Source organism: Tinamus guttatus, unplaced genomic scaffold (assembly GCF_059628265.1).
Source record: "Tinamus guttatus ecotype Peru unplaced genomic scaffold, ASM5962826v1 Tinamus_guttatus_pri_ptg000150l, whole genome shotgun sequence".
Taxonomy (NCBI): Eukaryota; Metazoa; Chordata; class Aves; order Tinamiformes; family Tinamidae; genus Tinamus; species Tinamus guttatus.
The window spans coordinates 13191058-13212594 of NW_028288684.1; the positions used below are offsets into that span (position 1 = coordinate 13191058).

The following is a 21537-nucleotide window of genomic DNA, read 5'->3' on the forward strand; positions in this document are numbered from 1 at the left end:
AAAATCTCAGCCCTAAAAAAAATAAATACAGCTAAGACATACAATTGCTCGATAAAAACAAATGTTCATATAATTCTTTTATTTTCCAAAATGTTAATAAGCGTTTGTACCTAGCTTGAACTGAACTATGTACCATATGCTCACATCTTATTACTAAACTTCCTTGCACTATTTTTCTTTCAGTTACATAAGTGACTGCAAGATGACTTTGGGCCACAGGTGCTGTGTCCACATTATGTATCTGGACAATACATAATTCATATACATTCATATGAATTATGTATTAATAACTATATATAATATGAATTATATATTCATATACATATACAATCTAACTTTCAGGGGTTTTTTTAGCAACGGATTTCTTTCTTTCTAAATAAATAAATAAATACATAAGGGGGGAGGGATCAAATGCATTATTCATTACTCCTAATTCAGAACAACTCTTTCTTTTCACAGCTATAGTTGATGTTTACCTGGGTGCTTATAATTTCCAAATTTGCTTCTTCAAAGGCTTGGTGCAAAGCTGCACTTAACTCAGCATACTCCACATCTTTAAAGTCAATGCCAGGGAAGACATCTTTAACCAGTGCATCAAATCGTGCACAGTCTGCAAATGTCAGCTTCGACATGGTATTAAGCCGCAAGGCCTGGACCACCATGTGACTTTCATTAACTGGAGGTGGGAAAAGAAGAAAAAAAAAAAAAGCAAGTTTAGGTTTATTTAATTTGGCTGAATTACTGAATTATCAGCACTTGAACGCATACTGATAAAACATCAAAGGTAGAATCACCATGGAAATTTAAGAGTCATGGGGCCAAAAGGAAAACTAGAGACAAAAAATATTTATTCTACTAAAAAAAAAGATACACTCATGAAGTATAAGGCAAAGGGCTCCAATCTCTCATTTCAGTTTATTTAATCAAATTACTTTCACATGTAAAACATATATCCGGAGAGACAAAGATTAGGAAGCATAGGTGAAAATCATCTTCTATTTTCTGTCTTCCGAGTAAATGAGTACACCAAACCAGAATGCACAACAATTTAACCCATAGGACAGAAAGTCTCCACTGCCTAACCCCCCTTTCCATGTTCCCCTGCTACTACTCCCCTCAGTGTCCAAGAGCCTAAAGATTAGTATTTCCTGCTAGGTTTTGGAAAAACTTCAAGGCTTCGCATCTTGAAAAAGACTTTAAGTAGAAATATTTCCATAGACATTTTTTTTCCCTGGAAGATGCAGATGTTATGAGGAAAAACACATCATTTAAGAACTTGTTTTAGAAAGGCTTAATTGCTTTTCCAATGCCAGTTGTACAAAATTAAAGCAATATTTAAGAAAACAGGCCAGCTTTTTGACATGACAAAAATGCTGACTCAACAATACAAGCAGACATAAAGAAACAGGAAACAGCATTTTTGAGGAAAAGCCACAAGACGAGAAATAAACAAATGAATAAAAAGGAAATTTTCTCAGGTACAAGATGGCTATCAGTAAGTGAGACTAAACAATTTTCAGAAATTTTCATATGTTCAAACATGACGCTATAAAAAGGCAAAGTTAGGAACACTAATGGGAATGCACCATAAAACATATTACCAGCAACCTTTCCTTGGCAAAGCCAAAACGATTGCTACTTTAAGCAAGTAGTCACTGTGTTCTAAAGACTTGAAATGCTTATTCACCTTATAATCTTAAGTTGCACCCTTTTAATATATGAACAAAAAAAAATCTAAACCAGTCATTTAAGAACACCTAGAAAAAACACCACCCTAGTCCAGTCCAATACATGTCTATCATTTCTATCTGCCATTATATTGGCCCATTTCCACCTACCTAGTTAATCTAGTTCCTATTTTTGCCATGTGATAATAGACTTCAAAAATAATCAAAATGGTAAGATCATCTTACCATCACAGACTGGACATGTCTGACCAAAGTCAGGTGAAAACTACAGAATTTCAGAATTGCTGCAGAATAAATCCCCATATCTTCTCATATAAAAGACATGAAAAGAGTCTTTTATAATCTCTTGATAGAGAGGAACTTTCACAGATTTTTTTTTCTCTTTTCTGTATAGCTTCTAGATCCAAGACACAGATTCTCAAAACTCCAGTGAAGAAGCAAGCTGTAGATGACTATTTCCATACAATATCCTAAATAAGCAAAAGTTTGGCACAGTCAACCTTACTTTCTTCCTTTGTTTCACACTTCTTCCGCTGACGAAGGAGACTGCCACAGCCTCTCAGAGCAGTCTTCAATGCTCGTAAGCCCCAGTCATAGTGCTGTTGTGGTGTCAAAAGCTCCCTAAATTTAAAAACAATGTTGATATAAGCTTCAGGTGATAGTTTCAGAATTTGTTTTACTTGGCCAGTGGATATGTTCACAGTATGTTGCTGGATAAAACTAAAATAGGTATGTATATGTAGTACATTCATAAAGAATTTCTCGACATATCAGCAATCATATGTTGAAATATTCAGGAGTATATTCAATGGCTAGTGTATTTATTATTTTCCCTAATAGCATTAATTAATATCTCTGGCAGTTTATAATTTTGTTTTCTCTAACATGAATACTCATAACCAAATTACATTTCAACAACTTCAAAAATCAACACAATAGTTAACCATGCAAACAGTCATATGCTCACACTAACAGATAACTACAAATAGAAAAGGAGGAAATAATGAAAGTAGGAGAGCAGTATTTTGCCACCTTGACATTGTAACTGCATTCCACATCTTTTTAAATTCTGTACTTCCTAATACATTATAATATTTCTATTTTGTAAGTATTTTAAATTAATAAATACAGAGATTTGCATGGTACACCATTCAGACTTAAAGAAGCTCTGTTAAATGTAAAACTCTAAAACTCTACACTTTGATGTCCACTTTTGCTTCTGACCCAAAGCTTTCTGTAATATCTAAGTACTAAAATATTACAGAAAATTAACATAAATGATGCAGAGATTCCATCTGTATAGTCATGATTTCCTATAGACTGGATGCAGAAAAAACAAGATTCCAGGGAGCCATGCAGAGCAACGGTACAGTAGGAGGAAAGAGAATTATAAAGGCAGAAATATAACTAATCAGGCTTTTAAAAATAAGCTTACCTGGCTAGACTAAAAATAGCCACTAATTTTCTGCCCAGCTTTTTAGCATCCTTAAAGCCTTCTGAATACAAAATGACTTCTGCAATGAGTTCATTGTCTGGATGGGTCATGGCAACTGGCCTAAAAAGTTGTTTGAGGTTATCAGGTAGTTTTTGTCTTCCTCCATAACCTTTTCCAGCAGGATTCATAGTGATAAAAATTCCAGAATTATGATCCATTTCAACCTAGCATTAGAAGACATTGTAACACTATACTGCAATATAAAACAGTATCAAGAAATGTTTGGTAGATTATATTTAGTTTCAGCATCCAGTTTTTGAGTTAGTGGATATCCATTATTCATATAGCAGTTCTACAAGAAGAAAATAAACATGTTTTGCTGTACCTTTTTGCCAAGCAATTCACATACAGGACTGTGTTTCTTCAAAGCATGCTGGATTGTCTGAATCTGCATGGATACTGCGGACAGTACAGCTTCCTCAAGCCTATTGAATTCATCAAAACAGCCCCAGGCACCACACTTGACCAGGCCTACAAATATGCGCCCCATTGACTTCACATCAATGCCCTTAAAACAAAAAAAAGTCAAAATTCGAACATCAATAAGGTAATGATTGTCTTCCTAGCTATGCAAAAATCTGTCATCAGAAATATCCCCAAATTTCTAAGTAACTACTAAAAACTGAAACTGATAAATTATCAAAGTATGTTCAAAATGTATGTTCAAAATATCAAAGTATGTTCCATGGTATTTCCCATACTTCCACTGTTTTATAAATTATACAGTGCATGTATGCTCATCTCCCAAATTAAACAGCATTATATTCACCTCATCACAGTTAAAGACTAATACTTGTCTTCCAAGAAGTCCACCCAAGGCCTTTACTGATTCTGTCTTTCCAGTTCCAGCTGGACCATAGGGATTTCCTCCAAGACCCATCCTCATAGCTTGAGTAAGAGTTAGGTAACACTTATCTGTCAAAGGTGTATAAACAAGTTTAGGGGAATTACCCTGGAGAAACAAAACAAAAAAATGCATGGGTCGGTACACAGAAATTAATTAAGATATCGTTTTATTAATTTCATTCATTACTCATTAATCTGAAAATACATGGTAGTGCAATTTTAAGTTTATTGCCTTTTTAAGCACATGAATTTGTTTACAATAATGAAGTTTTCTTGATTTTATATTGGCTTCTGCATATCTATTGTCAAACCACTCTGCATTTTTTAGAATTATGGAAAATGACTTTAAAAGGGGACATCTCCGTTGAAACTGCACTCAAATATGTAAAAGCAGCAAGCTTCCCCTACTGTTTATGAAGTATTTAATTATATGATACTGCAGCTGCTTTCCATACAAGTCACATTTACCCCATTAATCTCAAGAACAAAAATGATTAACCTATTTTTATGAAATAGCACACTAAGGGCACAAATTAGAAGAAAAATAGAAGAAAAATGGAAGAACGATGGGAAGGCAACTAGCAGTGAGCATTAAATATCAAACTATTTAAATATATTTAAAAGTTACAAAGTGAGAATTAAAAATACCAGACCTGATACTCATAAGTATATTGGAGTTCAGCATCTACCATTTGAACGTAACATTTCTGTTCTTTCATGTAGAATCTCAGCTGCTTCTTCCAAGCCCAGTCATCAGCACTGTGAACCTGAGCTTGATTTAGCTGCTTGACCACATCAATGTTATGAATAATATCAAGAATCAGGGCTTTAAGCTTGAGATCCAGGATTTCCGATTCTGGAGATAACCACAAAAGAAAAACAAAAATGTAATAAGGAAAATGCACATTAGCCACTGTCAAGTTCTTTATGCTACTTGCCATTATCAGTTGATTTTATCCAGATCTCATTTCAATAATTTATAGAACAATTACTAATTATCCAAAACAATCAGCATAAAACGAGAACCTGACAGAGGGTTTGAATCATCAGGTATCTTTAGTCTTTTAAAAGACAGAGTAAGCTATTCCAAGTCATTTTGTCTGCCCCTGTGCTCAACAAAGTAGAATAACAGACAACAGGCTTTTCCAAAAAGCGTTTTTTTTCCAGAATTTCACAGCACCAGTGTTTACAGCGATGTCCACTTCAGTAATCTGTGAGGCACTCTGTGAAGTCGTTGATGTTGACGACCAGGCAATCACACTCATTCTGGAGATTTTACTTCACAGCAACTAGGCTGATGCTGTGGACGGAATGATCTTTCACCAATAGATTGCATTACACGTACTCTGACAGCACCTCTTTCAGTTTCATCGGAAAGAAATCCAGTTTGTGTGCTCCCATTTCATCATGTTAACTTAAGCAAGATGAGTGGGGATAATCAGAAGATTCACTTCAAAATTGAACTGATCGCTCAAACTAAAATGTTACTGTAATTGTATCCTGCTTTAGGTGGAACGAATAGTCCTCTGTATGGAGCGACATTTCTTCAACATTGAATAGGAACAGCATAGAAAAATCAGTTTAGATAAAGCACAAAATTAAGAAGCAGACACAGGTAAATGAGATGAATCCTATTCTTACCTGATATATCAGATATTAACAGTCTATATATGCTAAACTGGAATTTAGTAGAGTAAGCAGTTATACAAATATAATGGGAAAATTGTCCCCTGCACATCAAGAATGAATCTTTTTATACTTATAGAATCTCCTCATGTAGCCTACACTCTAGAATTTTAAAATCTTCATGAGAAAAACCATATCTCAAAAGAAATGAGTTTCTAGTATTTGCTACAGATTTGCTCAAGAATGACTCGTACAGGTGCAGAAAAAGAAGAAGGTCACCTGCACAGCTATACAGAATATTCTGGCATGATATCATGTACTTCAAAGGCTGTCTGGCCAGTTCCAATGCAACATAACACTAGAGCAGAGTTCAGTGGATGAAGACAAATTGCTAGTGTGTATATATACATATATAACTATTTTACTTATGTAGAGAAATATACATACATATGTATGCATAATATATATTATACATACTATCTATACATAAGTGCATATATATATGGACATTTATATATATATATATATAAAATATATACAATGGTAAACATACAATCTTACAAAAAAAGTGATCTGCAAATATATGCATACTCCAGGATAGTATTCTATCTAAATAAAAAAAAAAAACTATTTCATTCTGAAATACCAACTATACTAAATTTGTAAATAATATTACCTAAATACCTTTATGTAATTGCTTGTTTAAATAAATGGAATGTTATATATTCCATACTACACAACCATACAGTCATTGCAAAGAACAATATACGAAAGATCATTTTTATACCTGTACTCCTGGCACCTTCTATACTTGTGTCTATGCTAGTATAATGCTCCAGTTTAGACATGAGCTCCAGTTCTAATTGTTGTAGATTATGCTCTTTGATAGCATTTTCTACATCTTCAGTGAACTGAATTTGCTCTGCCAATGAAAGAATCTTGGGAAGAGAAAGATTCAAATTACACTTCATACGAAGAGAAGACAAAGAAAAAAAAAGCACTTCATTTAAAATTGCGAATTAAATCCAATTTTTAAAGTATTTAACTGTATTTTTTTAAACAAAGACACATTTAAAATATTCTCATTAACAAATATAGCCACCTTTCAAATCCTGACAAAATTTAGCAAAAATCTGAAAGTCCCTTTGATACATTATTGAAAATACTCTACTCATACCCTCTACTCAGCCCTGGTGAGGCCGCATCTGGAGTATTGTGTCCAGTTCTGGGCTCCACAGTACAAGAGGGATGTGGAGCTGCTGGAGAGAGTCCAGCGCAGGGCTACAAGGATGATCAGGGGCCTGGAACATCTGCCCTATGAGGAGAGGCTGAGGGAGCTGGGCCTGTTCAGCCTGGAGAAGAGAAGGCTGAGAGGGGATCTAATCAGTGTATATAAGTACCTCAAGGGAGGGAGTGCAGAGGACGGTGATGGTCTCTTTTCAGTGGTGGCCACGGATAGGACTAGAGGAAATGGCCACAAACTGAAACACCAAAAATTCCACAGGAACTTAAGGAAAAATTTCTTAACAGTGAGGGTGACAGATCCCTGGAACAGGCTGCCCAGAGAGGTTGTGGAGTCTCCTTCTCTGGAGATCTTCCAAACCCACTTGGATGCAGTCCTGTGCCACGTGCTCTAGGTGTCCCTGCGTATGCAGGGGGGTTGGACTAGATGATCTCTAGAGGTCCCTTCCAACCCTAAGCATTCTATGATTCTATGATTCTATGATAAAGATATCACTTTAAAAGCATTTTTTTGCCTAAAATTGTTGTGTCAGACTGACATCGATGTGTTTAGGCATACTGAGGCAACAGGCTCAGTGTATTCTGCCACTGATCTGCTGACACAGTATTTTCCATTCTAGTTTCTACAATGCACTTACATTCTGATTACTTTATGTTTACTAGCAAAGCATATTGCGTGAGCTATGAAGTTGCAGTGAAAATTCTGGTAGTTCAAGGTTTTAGAAACCACATTTGAATCAAATGTAAAAGCAATTTCTGTCTTACTGAGTTTTAGCAGGCTCACATCTAATTTTTGCTACCAGCTAAGACCAGCAGAAAGGCATACACCAGATGTAGTAGAGTTTGGATCAGACATTCTGGAAAAAGTCTGTATATCAAATGTTTGCATAAGAATTATAGGAATGCATATCTTTAAGATTTTCTTTATACTTCAAATCAAGATAACTCAGTGAAGAAACTCAATTTGCCTGTGATTATTTTGTTCCAAATCCATACATATATCTATCACACAGTCATAGAATGATCGAGGTTGGAAGGGCCCCATGGAGTTCACACTCAAGTAGGATCACACAGACACATTTCCCAGGACCGCATCCAAACAGTTTCTGAATATCTCCAAGGAAGGAGACTCCACAACTTCTCTAGGTAATCTTTATAGTGCTCTGCCACGCTCACAATAAAGATAATTTTCCTCATGTTCAGAACAAACTTCCTGTGTTTCCGTTTGTGACGTATTGCCTCTCATCCTATCGCTAAGGACTGCTGAGGAGTCTGGTCCCATCTTCTTTACATGTTTAATCCTTTTTGACACCTATACACTGAGGTTGTGGAGTCTCCTTCTCTGGAGATCTTCAAAACCCGCTTGGATGCAGTCCTGTGCCACGTGCTCTAGGTGACCCTGCGTGTGCCAGGGGCTCGGACTAGATGACCTCTAGAGGTGCCTTCCAACCTTAAGCACTCTATGATTCTGTGATTCTATGATAAGATTCACCCTTAGTCTCCTACAGTCTCAGGAGGTCCATCGCTCTCAGCCTTTCCTCTTATTACAGATGCTCCAGTTCCCTAACCATCTTAGTAGCCCTTCACTGGACTTGCTCCAGTATCTGCATGTCTGTCTAGTACTGGGGAGCCCAGAACCGGAAACGCCTACCCAATTTCTAGAATTCTTCAAAAATTAACTTATTTGGTAAATCTAAGACTACACAGTAATCATACTGGATCATCTACTACCTGAGAAGGATAGAGAGATGGATCAATTGAACCTTGTGTTTTTTTTCCAGCAGTAATGCAATCAAGTAACAATTCTTTCAGGGTCTCCTTCATCTCCAAAGCCAAACTGCTTAGCCACACCTAGCAAAAACATCAAAAAAAGAAAATCAAAAGTTACATTAAAATTTAATTCTCAAAGATTCTTAAACAGTCTTGGGATATGATTTTCTTACCTCCACATCATTTGACAGAAGAATTTTGTTTTTAAGTAGCACAGTTTCTCCTTCTACTGACTTCATGGCAGTTATATACTTAAATTCTTCATCAAAGCTCACACTATTAATACCTATTAATCCAAAAACGACAATGAAGATTTTTTTGTTGTCTTAAGTCTTAAACAATGTTTGATAGCAGTAAGAGAGGAAAAAAATCCACAGAAGATTACTTTACTTAGAAGAAAAATATTTCTAAATAAGTATATTTCACAAAGAAGACAAATTGCATTACCAGCAAAAAGTTTCTTGAGGTGAGACTGGATGACCATCGGATTCATGGACTGTCCTAAGATTTCCAATAAATCATCATCTCCAATGAAATAGAATCTAGGGAATGCTGAGCGTTTTTCCTGTAACAAACAAAGGATATCACTTTTGTTAACTGAAATGTAAATGCAGTTACTTTTATAGAAACCCAGATTAATGTCAGCTGTACCTCCAAAAATTCATTCAAAGATCTTTGACATCTCTGAAGCTGGTCAAGTATCGTAATTAAGGTATTTCTTAATCCTCTCCGGGCATTCAGTGATGTTATCCTATTATCCCTCTTGATATCAGACATAATTGATCTTGATAGAAAAAAAAATGGAATAGTTTATAAACCTACCATTGCTGATTTAGTCTGGATGTTATATATGTAATCGTCTAAACAAAATTAAAACACAAACAAGGCATAAAGATATTTTTCATATATATGTATAAATATATATATGATATATAACTTTGAATTTTTACTATCAATGCTGAAACTTTTCAAAATTTACATCAAACATGTCCAGTAATGACTCTTTCTTGCTACCTCTATGCAAAAACAAGAAAAATGAATTCTTGACCTTTACTCCCTTTCAACAAGTCAAATCAATTCAAATCAAGACAGGCAATCGTATATGTATTTCGACAACCCTAAAATCTCCCCTCTCTTTTTTATCTGCATGATTTGTTTTGAATAAATAAATTTAAAATTCCAGTTATGTAATTTCTTAAGAAAAAGAGCGCTGGTCTTGAGCAAGAAGTGATTATTGAAAAACAGTTACATTACCTCTGTTAACAAAATGCATCTTCTGCCTGCCTTGTTCATAATCTTTGACGTTTCATGTGATTCAGAATATTCCCTTCTTCACAATACATGAAATCGACCCATTATGTGAAATGTACCATTATCTACCATGTATAGAAAACCGCCCTTTCACTATCACTCACCTATGTTTACTGAATTCCTCTTACTGATTTTCATCTTTGTATGTATTACAATTGTGCACAATTACAATTACAATACATAATTACAATTATGTTAGTTCACTATGAACAATGTTTTGGCCCATAAGTATGCCAAAAATATTATAAAAAATAAGTTATATTCCATACTAACCTAAAGTCGTCATCAACTCTGTTAAAACGAGCCTGCTCTTTAGGTAGAGCTCCACGACCAAATATAGGTTCCAAATAGACCCATTTCCTTTGAATTTGGTTTAAATTCTGCAAATATTCATCCAACTCGGCCAATTTTTTTTCCCAGATGGACACTTTATCTTCAAAACCTTTGTAGTAAGGGGAGTCCTTGAGGGACTGTAGAAGACAACGATGATCTCCAACCTGATTGACTATGTCTTTCCAGTCTTTAATAAGCCTGATAGTCTTCCTTTGGCTGTCTTCATAATCTGTTAATGTAAAAATAGCTCCAGCTCCCCATAGCTCAAGCTCACGTAATGCTTCTCTGATTGTGACTTCACCTTGTGCTCGACAATTCAAATCCTATTTGAAAGTATAAATATGTTTTGTTCTAAATTACAGAGCTCACAATAAATTTTCCATTCTTTACTTCTATAATAAGAATATAAATATGTGCACAAAAATTTATACAATATGGAAAAGCATGATTGCATTTACCAAAAGACTATATATCACATATAACTAAAACAGAGCAACTTTACTGTCATAATTCATACCTTAAGTTCTGTTGCTTTTTCTATAATGGCATCAGTGACTTTAAGCAGATCTCCAAATAACAAACCCTCAAGTGTAGTACCTCGGGGAAAACCCAGAATACGAAAAAGATCCAGCCAATGGTCTGGTGAAAGATGTTCTCCTCTGACATATTTTAGGAAAGGAATTACCATCTATAGGGGAAAAAAAAAAGTGCATCACAATCTTGATACCTGTTGATACAGTTACCTGTAATCAAAATTTAAAAAATAGTAATAATAATAATAACATTTACAAATCAAGGTGCATTTTCTCATTTCCTCATTTTAATGTTTAAGATTAAATTCTGAAGAAAACTAATTGCTGAATGTTTGTCCAGGAAAATTTTAATGACTCCCTTGTCTACTGTAAAGAACAAAAGGACTCTTCAAAAGATAAACACAATGTTCACAACAGTATCAAGAGATATTTATTAAACATTAAGTAACTTTATGAACTAAGCTATGTATAAATTTACACAATAAAGAATAATACTGCAAAACGCCAAAATTTTTTGATTTTATATCCCTTTTCATAATTAGGAACTTACCTTGTATTTGTCTACTTCTTTTTGTAACTTTGCTGTCATTACAGTATGTTCTTCTATCTTCCTCATTTTGTCATGCCAGTTAAACAAAAACTCTTCAAAGAGATATGTTTTACTCCTGAATGAAAATCAAAGAAAATACAAATATAATAAATCATAATAAATCATAATAAAACAGGACTATAATCACATGTATATGTGAAGAAAAGGTCATTATAAACCAATACCATAATCATATGTACATGCCCATGAGAGATACAGTAAGAAAACTGCACCTAAAAGTAATCCAGTCTTCTTTGGCTTTTTCCTGAAAACCTTGAAAAAATTCTTCATACAATGCCCAAATTTCTGCACAACTCTTAATATCCTGACATACAACTGTTGCCAAAGAGAAGTCCGGTTCTTCCAGTTTAAAATGATGGCACTCTTCACTGAAAAAAAAAGAGATTATTGCATGATACATTATATCATTCCGTCACACTTAGGATCTTTACGATCTAAGAGACACTAGTACATAGAAATAATTATACTCATTTAAGTAAAGTCATTGGCTTCTCTAAGAAATACTGCTGCTAACTGAAATTGGCAGTAATATTACAGAAATACAAAGGACAACTGCACTACAACACTACAAAGTGACCTTCTCTGGGCACCCAGAGGAAAAACCCTTCCTGTTTGCAAAATAGTCTGCTGGGTAGTCTGCAAAATAGTCTGCTCAACTTGTTGAAGAAATGGGAAAGTGAGCCCACTTCAGCTGGCCCACTCAGTTGAAGCCATAGTTCCCCATTCTTGGAGCAATATCTTGAACCTTTTCTTAGAGTGAGAATTTCAGAAATCAGAATCAAGCCGTTAGGGGAGATATCCCTATTTCACAGTCCAAAAGACTTCAAAAATGTTTCACTCCACAAAATTTAAAAATTCCAAAATGTTATGTTATATAACATGAGGAAAAGAAAAGCTTAAAGAACAATGAAAAACCTGTAATACAAAGGAAATGGAAATCATGAAATCATTGGATTTAAAATTCAATCAACTTTTTCTAAGATATTATTACTGTAGAAGATCTGCACCTTTTTATAAGCAGTACATAGAGAGAAACAAACATACATGAGTTTTCCCTTCATGACTTCAAGTTCATCAAACTCCTTTTTTTTTTCCTTTATGGTCTGAGCACTTTTCTCAAGCACATCCTGATGACCTGTTTCAATGACATCATCGCTTGGCTTTAACTGATCCCAACGAGCTTTAAACTTCTCCAGATTTTGGAGATATATATTAATACGTGACATCACATTTCCTTTCATCATTTCAATCTGTGAAGCAAGAGTTAGAAAAGCATTATTTTCTAGCTTTTAGTTTGTAACTACAATTAGCAACCAATAAAAACAAAGTACCCACATTCTTTTCACTTCTTGCACAAGTGTAGCAACCATTTAAAAGTTCAAGTATTCTTACTTTTAAGGCTCTATCTCATGTCCTTAACGTTGCTGTTAACACTGACCTGAGAACATTCATGGATTTTATTTCATCCAGGAAAAATGTTTCTCCAGACTTGCCCAAACTCATATCAACATAGGTAAAGTATTAATCTTTCATTGTTACCTGCTCTGTAATCATAAGCTGATGGCTTTCCATCATTAATTCAAATTTATCCCAGGTAGCTCTTAGGTTACTGATGGAGTCCAAACCTGTACCAGCCACAGTTCGCAGTAGTTTGTTTTTATCTTCAGCCTCTTGAAACTGGCTAAAAATCTAAATTGAAAAAGATAAAAAAAAAAATGTGCATGTATACGTAAAAAATAATGAAACTACTTAAATAAATTCAGAAGAATCATAAATCATTCATGTATGCAGCTGCCTTTTTTAATATTGTTTACCTAATAACAGTAAAATATTGCAAGAAATAATATCCAAGACAATTCAGAGAAATTCTAAACCCTAAGCCTGAAATAAGATATACAGAAATGAAAGTTTACTATGAATTAAGCAAATTCTTATATATTGCAGAATTCCAGACAGCCAGATCCAGAAGCAATATCAGGACAACAGAAAGTCTGCTATCCGTATACCTATATATGGAATCACAGAAAGCAGGAGCAGAGACACTTCAAGTGAGTGAGTAATATACACAAATATATACGAGCAAGAATTTTTTATTCAAAACATTAAACTATCCACCTGTGAAAAGCCGCAGAAAGAATTTAGAAGAAGCAGTGACTGACAATAGCAAGTGAAATTCAAGCAGATAACCATGAGGTGGTACGTATGAAAAAAAAAATCCAACTTCACATGCAAAATGTTGAATTCTAAACTAATAATTGCAGTTCAGGATTGATATCTTTGAGGTGCAGTAGCCAGATTTATGCCAGCTTAATCTGAGAAGTTGGAACTAAATCAAATTTTAGGAATTATTAAGGAATGAAAAAAAGAATAAAAGAGATTACATTGTTATGTCACCATGTAAATGAATGGCTTACCCGCATCTTAAAAACCATGCAAAGCTCTGCCCCACACACACAAAAAGCAATTACTGAAAAATTAGGAGAGACCTACCAGTGGCAATAAGCATGATGAAAGCAATGGGTAGGCTTATGTATAAGGAAAGATTAGATAAACTAAAATTCTTCAATCTAGAAAATAGATGAATAATGCAGGATATAGCAGAGAACAATACATTCATCTGTGTCATGAAAATGAAGAAAGGAATAATTAATTGTTCCATATCTCTTCTGACGTAAGACATAAAGGATATGAAACTAGGAGATGGTAAGTGAAAAGAAAGAATAAAGGGTTCTTTAAGTAATGGGTTATTGACCAAAAGGATATTTTGAATCTTAAATATATATTTGCTTTCAAGAGCAGAATAGATAAGCTTGTGGAAGATAAACACACTTGAGGGGTTATTATAAATACAGAAACGATATACAGCTCAAAATAGTCCTGGGATGAAAATGGATGGAAGCTAGAAGACTGCCATGGGAGTAGGATCATATATGCTACTCTGACTTTATATTCTTTCCTAGGAAGTCACTTGGAGGAAGAAATATTTTGCTACACGGCAGCCTGATAGCTATGGTATGTTCTAAACTAATGATACTAAATATAATTTTCCATACTAGAAAACAAAAATATTTTTGAAAGCTGTTCTTCTGGATATGATAAAATAGTATCTTACCTCTTCTTTTCCTTCAAGTAGGTGTGCATATTTTAAATTGTCTTCTTGTATTTCTTCTATAGTCTGGGGCCTAACTACTAAGGTTTCCATGGCATCAGTAAGAAATGAAGAAATATCATGCAGGTGTGCTTTGTAAAGAAAATAGGAAAACAGAGTATTGGAGAGAAAATATCTATAATAATACAGTTCAAAGTAAGATAAATGTACTGTGATACAAAATAGGGTCAAAATAGGGTATTATACAAAAGATATTTGCTTAAAAAATGAAGATGCAATCTTTTTATGCTGCTCAAACATAGATTGTACGTGTGGGTTTAAGCGTTGAAATTTAAATGCAACCCACTGCTTTCAGTTTATGAAAGTACTAACGCCACTTCTGAGAGTCAAACATAAAGCACTAAAGAAGTACACTTTCAAAATTGTTATGTCAGCTTCAGATAAGTAGAGAAAAACAGATATTAAAACTTAAAAAAAAATAAATAAACATACAAAGTCACCTCACTTTCAGTAGTAAAAACAAAATCACAAGGAAAAGCTTGATGAAGCTGTAATATTACATTTTCCTAACAAGGCAAATCTCCCTTTTCCACATAGTACTGAGCAAAGAACTGTACAATTTAAAAAGAATAATTCATTCTCCAGGCTTTGGAAATAACCCACTTGCTGCACAACTCCTGTATTGAGTTTGCTGTTGGGACCATAACAGTTAAAGAACAAAACTTTGGCCTTACCATTCCATTCTCTGTCCATCCCAGATGGACAGAGACCAACCAGGAATGGAGAAATATTTTGCCTTTTTTTAATCCTCTGCCTTTTGAAAGTCACAAGTAAATCTATGGAATAAATCTGCAAAAATCCTAGTAAAGTATTTCAATTTATAATGAGGAAAAAAGCTAATGCCTTTCAACTGCAACATTTAATTATCTCATTCAATTATCCTCAAACGTTTAAGAAACTTTCTTCAAAACAAAAGAAACAAGCAAAGGGATGTTCACATTTATTCTATTATATCTGCAGTACATATGGTCAAAATAAGCAATGTGCATGGACATCAAAAGGGTTTATGTCAGTGATAAACTAGCATCAGATTACTTTCTCTCTACTATGATTTTTATAATTCACTACTTCCAAGGGTAAAATATTTGATTAAAAAACTCTGTTTAAAAAAATACATAAACATCCACAAATACAACAACAGCAAAGAATGCTATCCATGAAAGCTATTTACCTTGTATAGATTTTCTCAAAGAAATGACAAGAACATCATACAACTTCTGGATAAAATCATCAATTACAGTTTTCACAGGATTGCAATTAACTATTAAACAATCAATCTTGATGGTGCTTCAAGACAAAATAAAAAACAAGAGAAATATATCTATATATGTGTAATGCTGTATATGTGCAAAATATATCTCACTATCTCTAAAATCTATACATGCACGTAGTCTCAGAATACCTCTAATAAAGTCATCACAACTTTGTAGCCAAATAAAAATCTTGCCCTTATAAATCTACAAATAGCAGTCTTAGTTCATTGGGCAAATAATTGTGTAATCCAATTACTGAAAAATTTACAATATATATGCAATTTTATAGGGAGTCTCAGGTTCTGATCCTCCCAATACTTTGAAAGATGCTTATTTTTTATGGAACATATACCACTCAGTCTGTCCTTGAACATAATTTAGCTAACAAGTTTCACACATTCTTTTTTTCTGCATGAAATATAATTTCTTTTTATTGATTCTGAACATGAATCCCACAAGTTTCACTTGATAACTCTAATTGTGCAATATACTGAATTCCTTCACAAATTCCTTCACAGTAAAGACCTACTATATTTTGAGTTTACTATTTTCTTTAAAACATTTAATAGAATTCATTATTCAAACATATGAATGGATTTAACACTATACCTTGGAAGACGTTCTGCTTCTTTTCCTCTAACTTTTAATGCTTTGAAGTTTTTTTCCCAGTCCTGTTTGCTCGAAAGGTGTTTCTTCACCAGAGTTTCCATATCTACTTGGCCAATTACAATCCATTCCTTTTCAACATTATTTTCGATTTTATGGAAAATAAATATTTGACAGATTAAAAAGAACTGCTTCTCAAAAATATTTAAATGCTTTTAATAATGATCTCAAGCTACATTCACTATAATTTGTTAATTCAATGACAGATTCTATTAATGCAAAAATCAGGAAGTGCAGAACAGCCTGATATAACTCTACTTCTAAGGATGATCAAAACAAATTTTGAACAAGGATGAAAAATCTTCTAGAATACAGAGATTTCAGTATAAACTGTACATATGCTTCAGCCTAGACTTGTGCTTAAGTCCTTGTATTAATGTGGATGGATTTATTAAGCTTATATGCCTTGAAGAATAGCACCGTAAGGCTCAAATGTCATTGCTCAGTTACTCATTAATGATTCAGATGGAAAAAAAAAATCATATCTGAAAGAAAAAAAATGAATCAGTCAAACATTGAAAATACCTGAAATTGATCACAAACTTCTGCCAATCTTCTGAACAAATCTTCTGCCTTACTGAAAGCAGTCAGAAATCCACTGGCATTTCTTTCAGTCATAACAGTGAAGATGGACTCATCTTCTGTCTCACTCACTCCCCTAAACTGATTTGGAATGGAGATGAATCTCTTCATTTCTCTGTAATATCTGGCTCGTACTTCTTCAAACGGAGGTCTGAACTGTAACCGGCCTTGCCTAAAAAGTGAAACAAATCACACAAAGCTAGTATTTGAATGCAACTTGAGCCAGAAAACTTTTAACAGGAAGAAAAAAGCTTACTTGAATGTTAGATCAATATTTATTTCTGGTAAATTTTCATTGAGTGCTTCCAAGCCCATTTGATATTGATGCTCCAGAGCTTTGTAAAGTTGATGATTCCAGTGCTGTCTCCAAGCTTTCATCTCATGTGAGCTGAAACCCTAAAAAATAATAATGATTATTTTATTATTATTTTTCCCTTCAAATCAGAAGTATGTCAAACTGAGTGTAGCACAATGTCTAAAGCCACGGATTTTAGTAAGATTCAAAGAACTGCACTAGTTTGAATATTAAAAAGATCTAGAGTTACTATATTATTCCAAATTACATAAATCAATATATATATCTCTCCAAATCACAAGCACATTCTTCTTGCAGTTGCAAAAAAATAATGAAGACGATAAATGCAAAACTTTTCAAATAAAATTTAAAAAAATAGAAATCAAGAATTGCAGCAAAATATGCGTAGAATTAAAATGTGATTAACTTCAGTAGATACAAATTTTATAAGGAAAATAAAGAAAATTATCTAACTAGAAAATGTCAATTACAATAATCCTGGTTTGCATTAGAAAAGCCAAAGATATCATCAAATACACACAGTTTCCATAACCTAGCAAATATAAAATATCTCATTTATGAAACTTTATCAATCATAATAAATTTGAGTCATAAATCTTGACAACTACTGAAAAGTCAAATTTTCTGTTTGCAAAATTAAACCCTGCCTGTGACTCGAGGCTGGCAAAACCAGTTCTGATCTCCTGGACTCCTTCTTTCCAGCGCTGCTGTTGCCGCAATAAATCAATATTCATGAGAGCTATAACCTAAAAGGTTAAAAGATAATGTATTAATCTCCACATAAATGAAAGTAGGGGTAAAGTAAATTATACAAAAAACTATTTCAATTTCATCTGGAAAACATACCTTTTCAATGAAGTTTGTGTGCCACTTTCTTAGTTTTCTATTTTCAGTGGAAAGTCGTTCAGCAGCAGCTTGGAGCTTTTGAATATAAGCTTCCAGCTCCCTGGGATTATCCCATGTTATTTGAGCTTTTCCTCCAGGACCAGTTTTTGAATGCTGGAAAAAACAGTTGAGCTTTATAAGGTTTATACAGGACTAGATTACCAGCTGGAATATGTGGCTGCATGTGGCAATATGAAAAAGATCTTTCTACCACGCAGTAAAAATAAAAGTCAATCTACTTTCCGCTCTTACTGTGCTAAAGAAGGAATAAATTGGCATATCATGGACATCTGGACATACCTTTACTGATACGCACTCAGAAAGGATTATTGTAAGACTATCCACTTAGGGTGGGACCACTGCCCCACAAACACAGATACCAGATACCTTAAGTCGAGTGGGCATTTTAAACTTCCTTCCTCCTCTCTCTTCTACACAGACCAAACAACAAATTGGCACCCTAATAATTGCTTATCCAACCCCACATATTTTTCATGGAATACATTTTTAAAATTATTCTGTAAACTTCAATGACTCATAAACAAAACACAACATCAGAGAGTTTCATTTTTTACTTTTTTTCCAGACAAAGTCCTCAAATCACCAATTTCAAAAAAAAAAAAATGCTAAGATGGATTTGCTTGTATTGGAAGATTGAAGCAAAAAAGTTCAGTAATAAATACCAAAAAAAAAGGCAGCATAAAATACACATATATACCACTGAGTTTTAAAATAGCATAGACAGAAGGATTCTTTCACCTTAATTATCTGTTCGAATGCTAGAGCAGACTGTAACATCATTGGTTTCTGACTCTCAATCATTTGCTGATCAATAGAATTATAAAAATGCGCCACCTATAAAGAGATGACAATTTGAAATTGAAATTTATCAAGCACACAGTGAAAGAAGAAATATAATAATCTAAAATATTAATGAAACACAGAAATCAAAACAGAATGTTATTATGGCTTTTAGTATGATACCTGTTTGAGGATGACTGCTTGCTTACAGAACTTCTGTGCAGTGTTTGCAACATGTTGTATTTTAGATGGAATAGAAAAACCCAGTGCCGATAGCTGACGTACTTCTCTTAGGAGAGTCACCAAATGATCCGAATAAAGTATACTTAATGTTCCAGAAATGTGATCCAGCTCCATAACAGGACTATTAGCTTGTATGCTAAAGCGAAGTTAGATTAGACATGGTCTTAAACAGAACTTGATATTGGTACCTTTCTGGATGCATTTTATAATAAAACAATAAGCAATGCTAAAAAGCTCAATGCATTACAGTGTTCTATGCTCATTAACATCCTAAATTATTCAGATATTATTCTAGTAATCTTTCTCTTAAGTCACAACCAATGAATACAAGTAGAAATGGGCAATGTTTACTGATTTTGCTTGGAAAGTTTTACAGATATGTTACTAATAGTTCATATTTAATTAACATCTAGGCTGTGTCTTAAAAAGAAAATGCAACTCTCAGAAAGGCAGACAGAAGCTCTGCAGTCAGTGTAATCAAAAATGTAAAGTAAAATTTGAAAATATATTTTTTATCTATCCTAAAGTAATTTCATTATTTTGGAGAACATAATTCATGAGGTTTTAATCAATTTTCTTACTCTTCCTTTACCTGCTGTACTCACAATAGTTTCCTGTGAATAGCGATTACTTGTTACTCTGCAGGCGTCATCAGTATTTCACAGTTGTAATCCAAGATCATTTGGTTTCTAGACACTGTCACAATGTGAGTAACTTTAGCGAGACGTGTATTTCATTCCATATTTTACGAGGAATTTATCCTGTCCTGTATATTTTCCCCTACCAATTAAGGCTGGCAGGATCCACAATTATGAAATGATAATGAATTCTTATATTTTATTTCCCCTCTCATTCTCAGTTCTGTAGTTTCATGCTTCCTTTATCAATTCCTACTAAATTACACAGATGTCAACATAATCTTTATCTAAACAAAAATATATTTACCAAAGTCCTGACTTGGGATTTGATAACTCTGACTGGATATTCCTAGACCAATCATCAAATTGCTCTTGCTCATATACTTTAAACTGTTCCAAAAGAGAATCTGCACTTTGACGAAAAGTTTGAAATCCAGACAAATCACACAGCAGAGCCTCCGCAAGCTGGATAGCATCTTCCACCTTAACACAATCATAGAAGAAGGAAACGTAACTTCCCAATTTTCAATTAAAAGAAAAATTAACACAATAAATATTAATGGTTATAAAATATCCAAGTAGGGTTCAAAAAGGAGAATAACAAGAAATGAATTCTGAATTTTGTCATATATGTTCGAATTCCCCTTTCGGTAAATTGAGATGTGGTTTGAATCAGGTGACCACCCCACCTATCTACCATCATTTATATTCCCTAGGGAATGTCACTCGGTCTTTAGGTGCTTCTCCAGAAGGGTACAGATGTTCCATGAGATCTGTGCTGCATTTACAAGGTCTTTGTCAATGTCTTGAATACTCTAAGGGTATTTAAATGAGATTTGAGATCTACTTCTGGGCAAATAATTCAAGAACTTGGTCAATACACCAGTGGAGAGTCATTCAGAAATTCAGCTCACCCGAAAGTAGTGGTAGTCATTTGTCAGCTGAACTGTCCTCAAGGTCTTTAGCAGACCAAGCAAAAGAAATAATTGTGAAGCTCAAGCTGCTGCTCTGTGGGGGACAATATAAAAAAAAATCCTCGAGATCCCTACCCATTGTCACATTCAGCTGAAATGGGCTCTCAAGTTTTCTGCTGTAAAATCTTATTCTAGGATGGATGGATACATTCTCACTCAAGTGTATATATACTAAGTATGGCATTTATGTCGACAGAAAGCATTTTACTTTAAACTAATTGATACCTTCCAAAACGATTCAGAAGGTTTTCAACTAAAGTGCAAATACAAATTAACAAAATAGCAAAAGTTAAAACAGAGTCAATTATATCTTAAAATAATTCCATTGTGAGGGAACATAATGTTTTTTATATTAGCTTTTACTACAGAAAAATAAGGTTCCCGCTTTAAATTAGCACTGCAAACTGCCTGGCAGTAACTGATTCAAGGGCTCGCAAGAAATCCCTATGCTATGAAGGAAACATTTTGCAGGTTAATATTAACAAGTAAGAATCACAGTGTCATAACCTGGCTAATAATCCTACACAGAGTTTAAAAATGCAGACTGGAGAATACA

At 34.0% G+C, this 21537-nt stretch overlaps 1 protein-coding gene across 1 annotated transcript in view; it reads right to left on the reverse strand.

The window, feature by feature from the left end:
• DYNC2H1 (dynein cytoplasmic 2 heavy chain 1) overlaps positions 1 to 21537 on the reverse strand; it is a 134256-nt gene that overhangs the window by 106456 nt on the left and 6263 nt on the right. The window contains 27 exon segments of the mRNA XM_088522367.1: positions 477 to 676; positions 2194 to 2309; positions 3124 to 3347; positions 3509 to 3691; positions 3953 to 4135; positions 4683 to 4885; positions 6443 to 6593; positions 8629 to 8748; positions 8841 to 8953; positions 9115 to 9232; positions 9319 to 9451; positions 10252 to 10634; positions 10829 to 10999; positions 11395 to 11509; positions 11667 to 11822; positions 12499 to 12704; positions 12994 to 13143; positions 14567 to 14694; positions 15795 to 15910; positions 16486 to 16613; positions 17068 to 17296; positions 17381 to 17520; positions 18088 to 18186; positions 18287 to 18439; positions 19085 to 19180; positions 19310 to 19505; positions 20315 to 20490. Coding sequence (XP_088378493.1) covers positions 477 to 676; positions 2194 to 2309; positions 3124 to 3347; positions 3509 to 3691; positions 3953 to 4135; positions 4683 to 4885; positions 6443 to 6593; positions 8629 to 8748; positions 8841 to 8953; positions 9115 to 9232; positions 9319 to 9451; positions 10252 to 10634; positions 10829 to 10999; positions 11395 to 11509; positions 11667 to 11822; positions 12499 to 12704; positions 12994 to 13143; positions 14567 to 14694; positions 15795 to 15910; positions 16486 to 16613; positions 17068 to 17296; positions 17381 to 17520; positions 18088 to 18186; positions 18287 to 18439; positions 19085 to 19180; positions 19310 to 19505; positions 20315 to 20490 — 4386 coding nt within the window.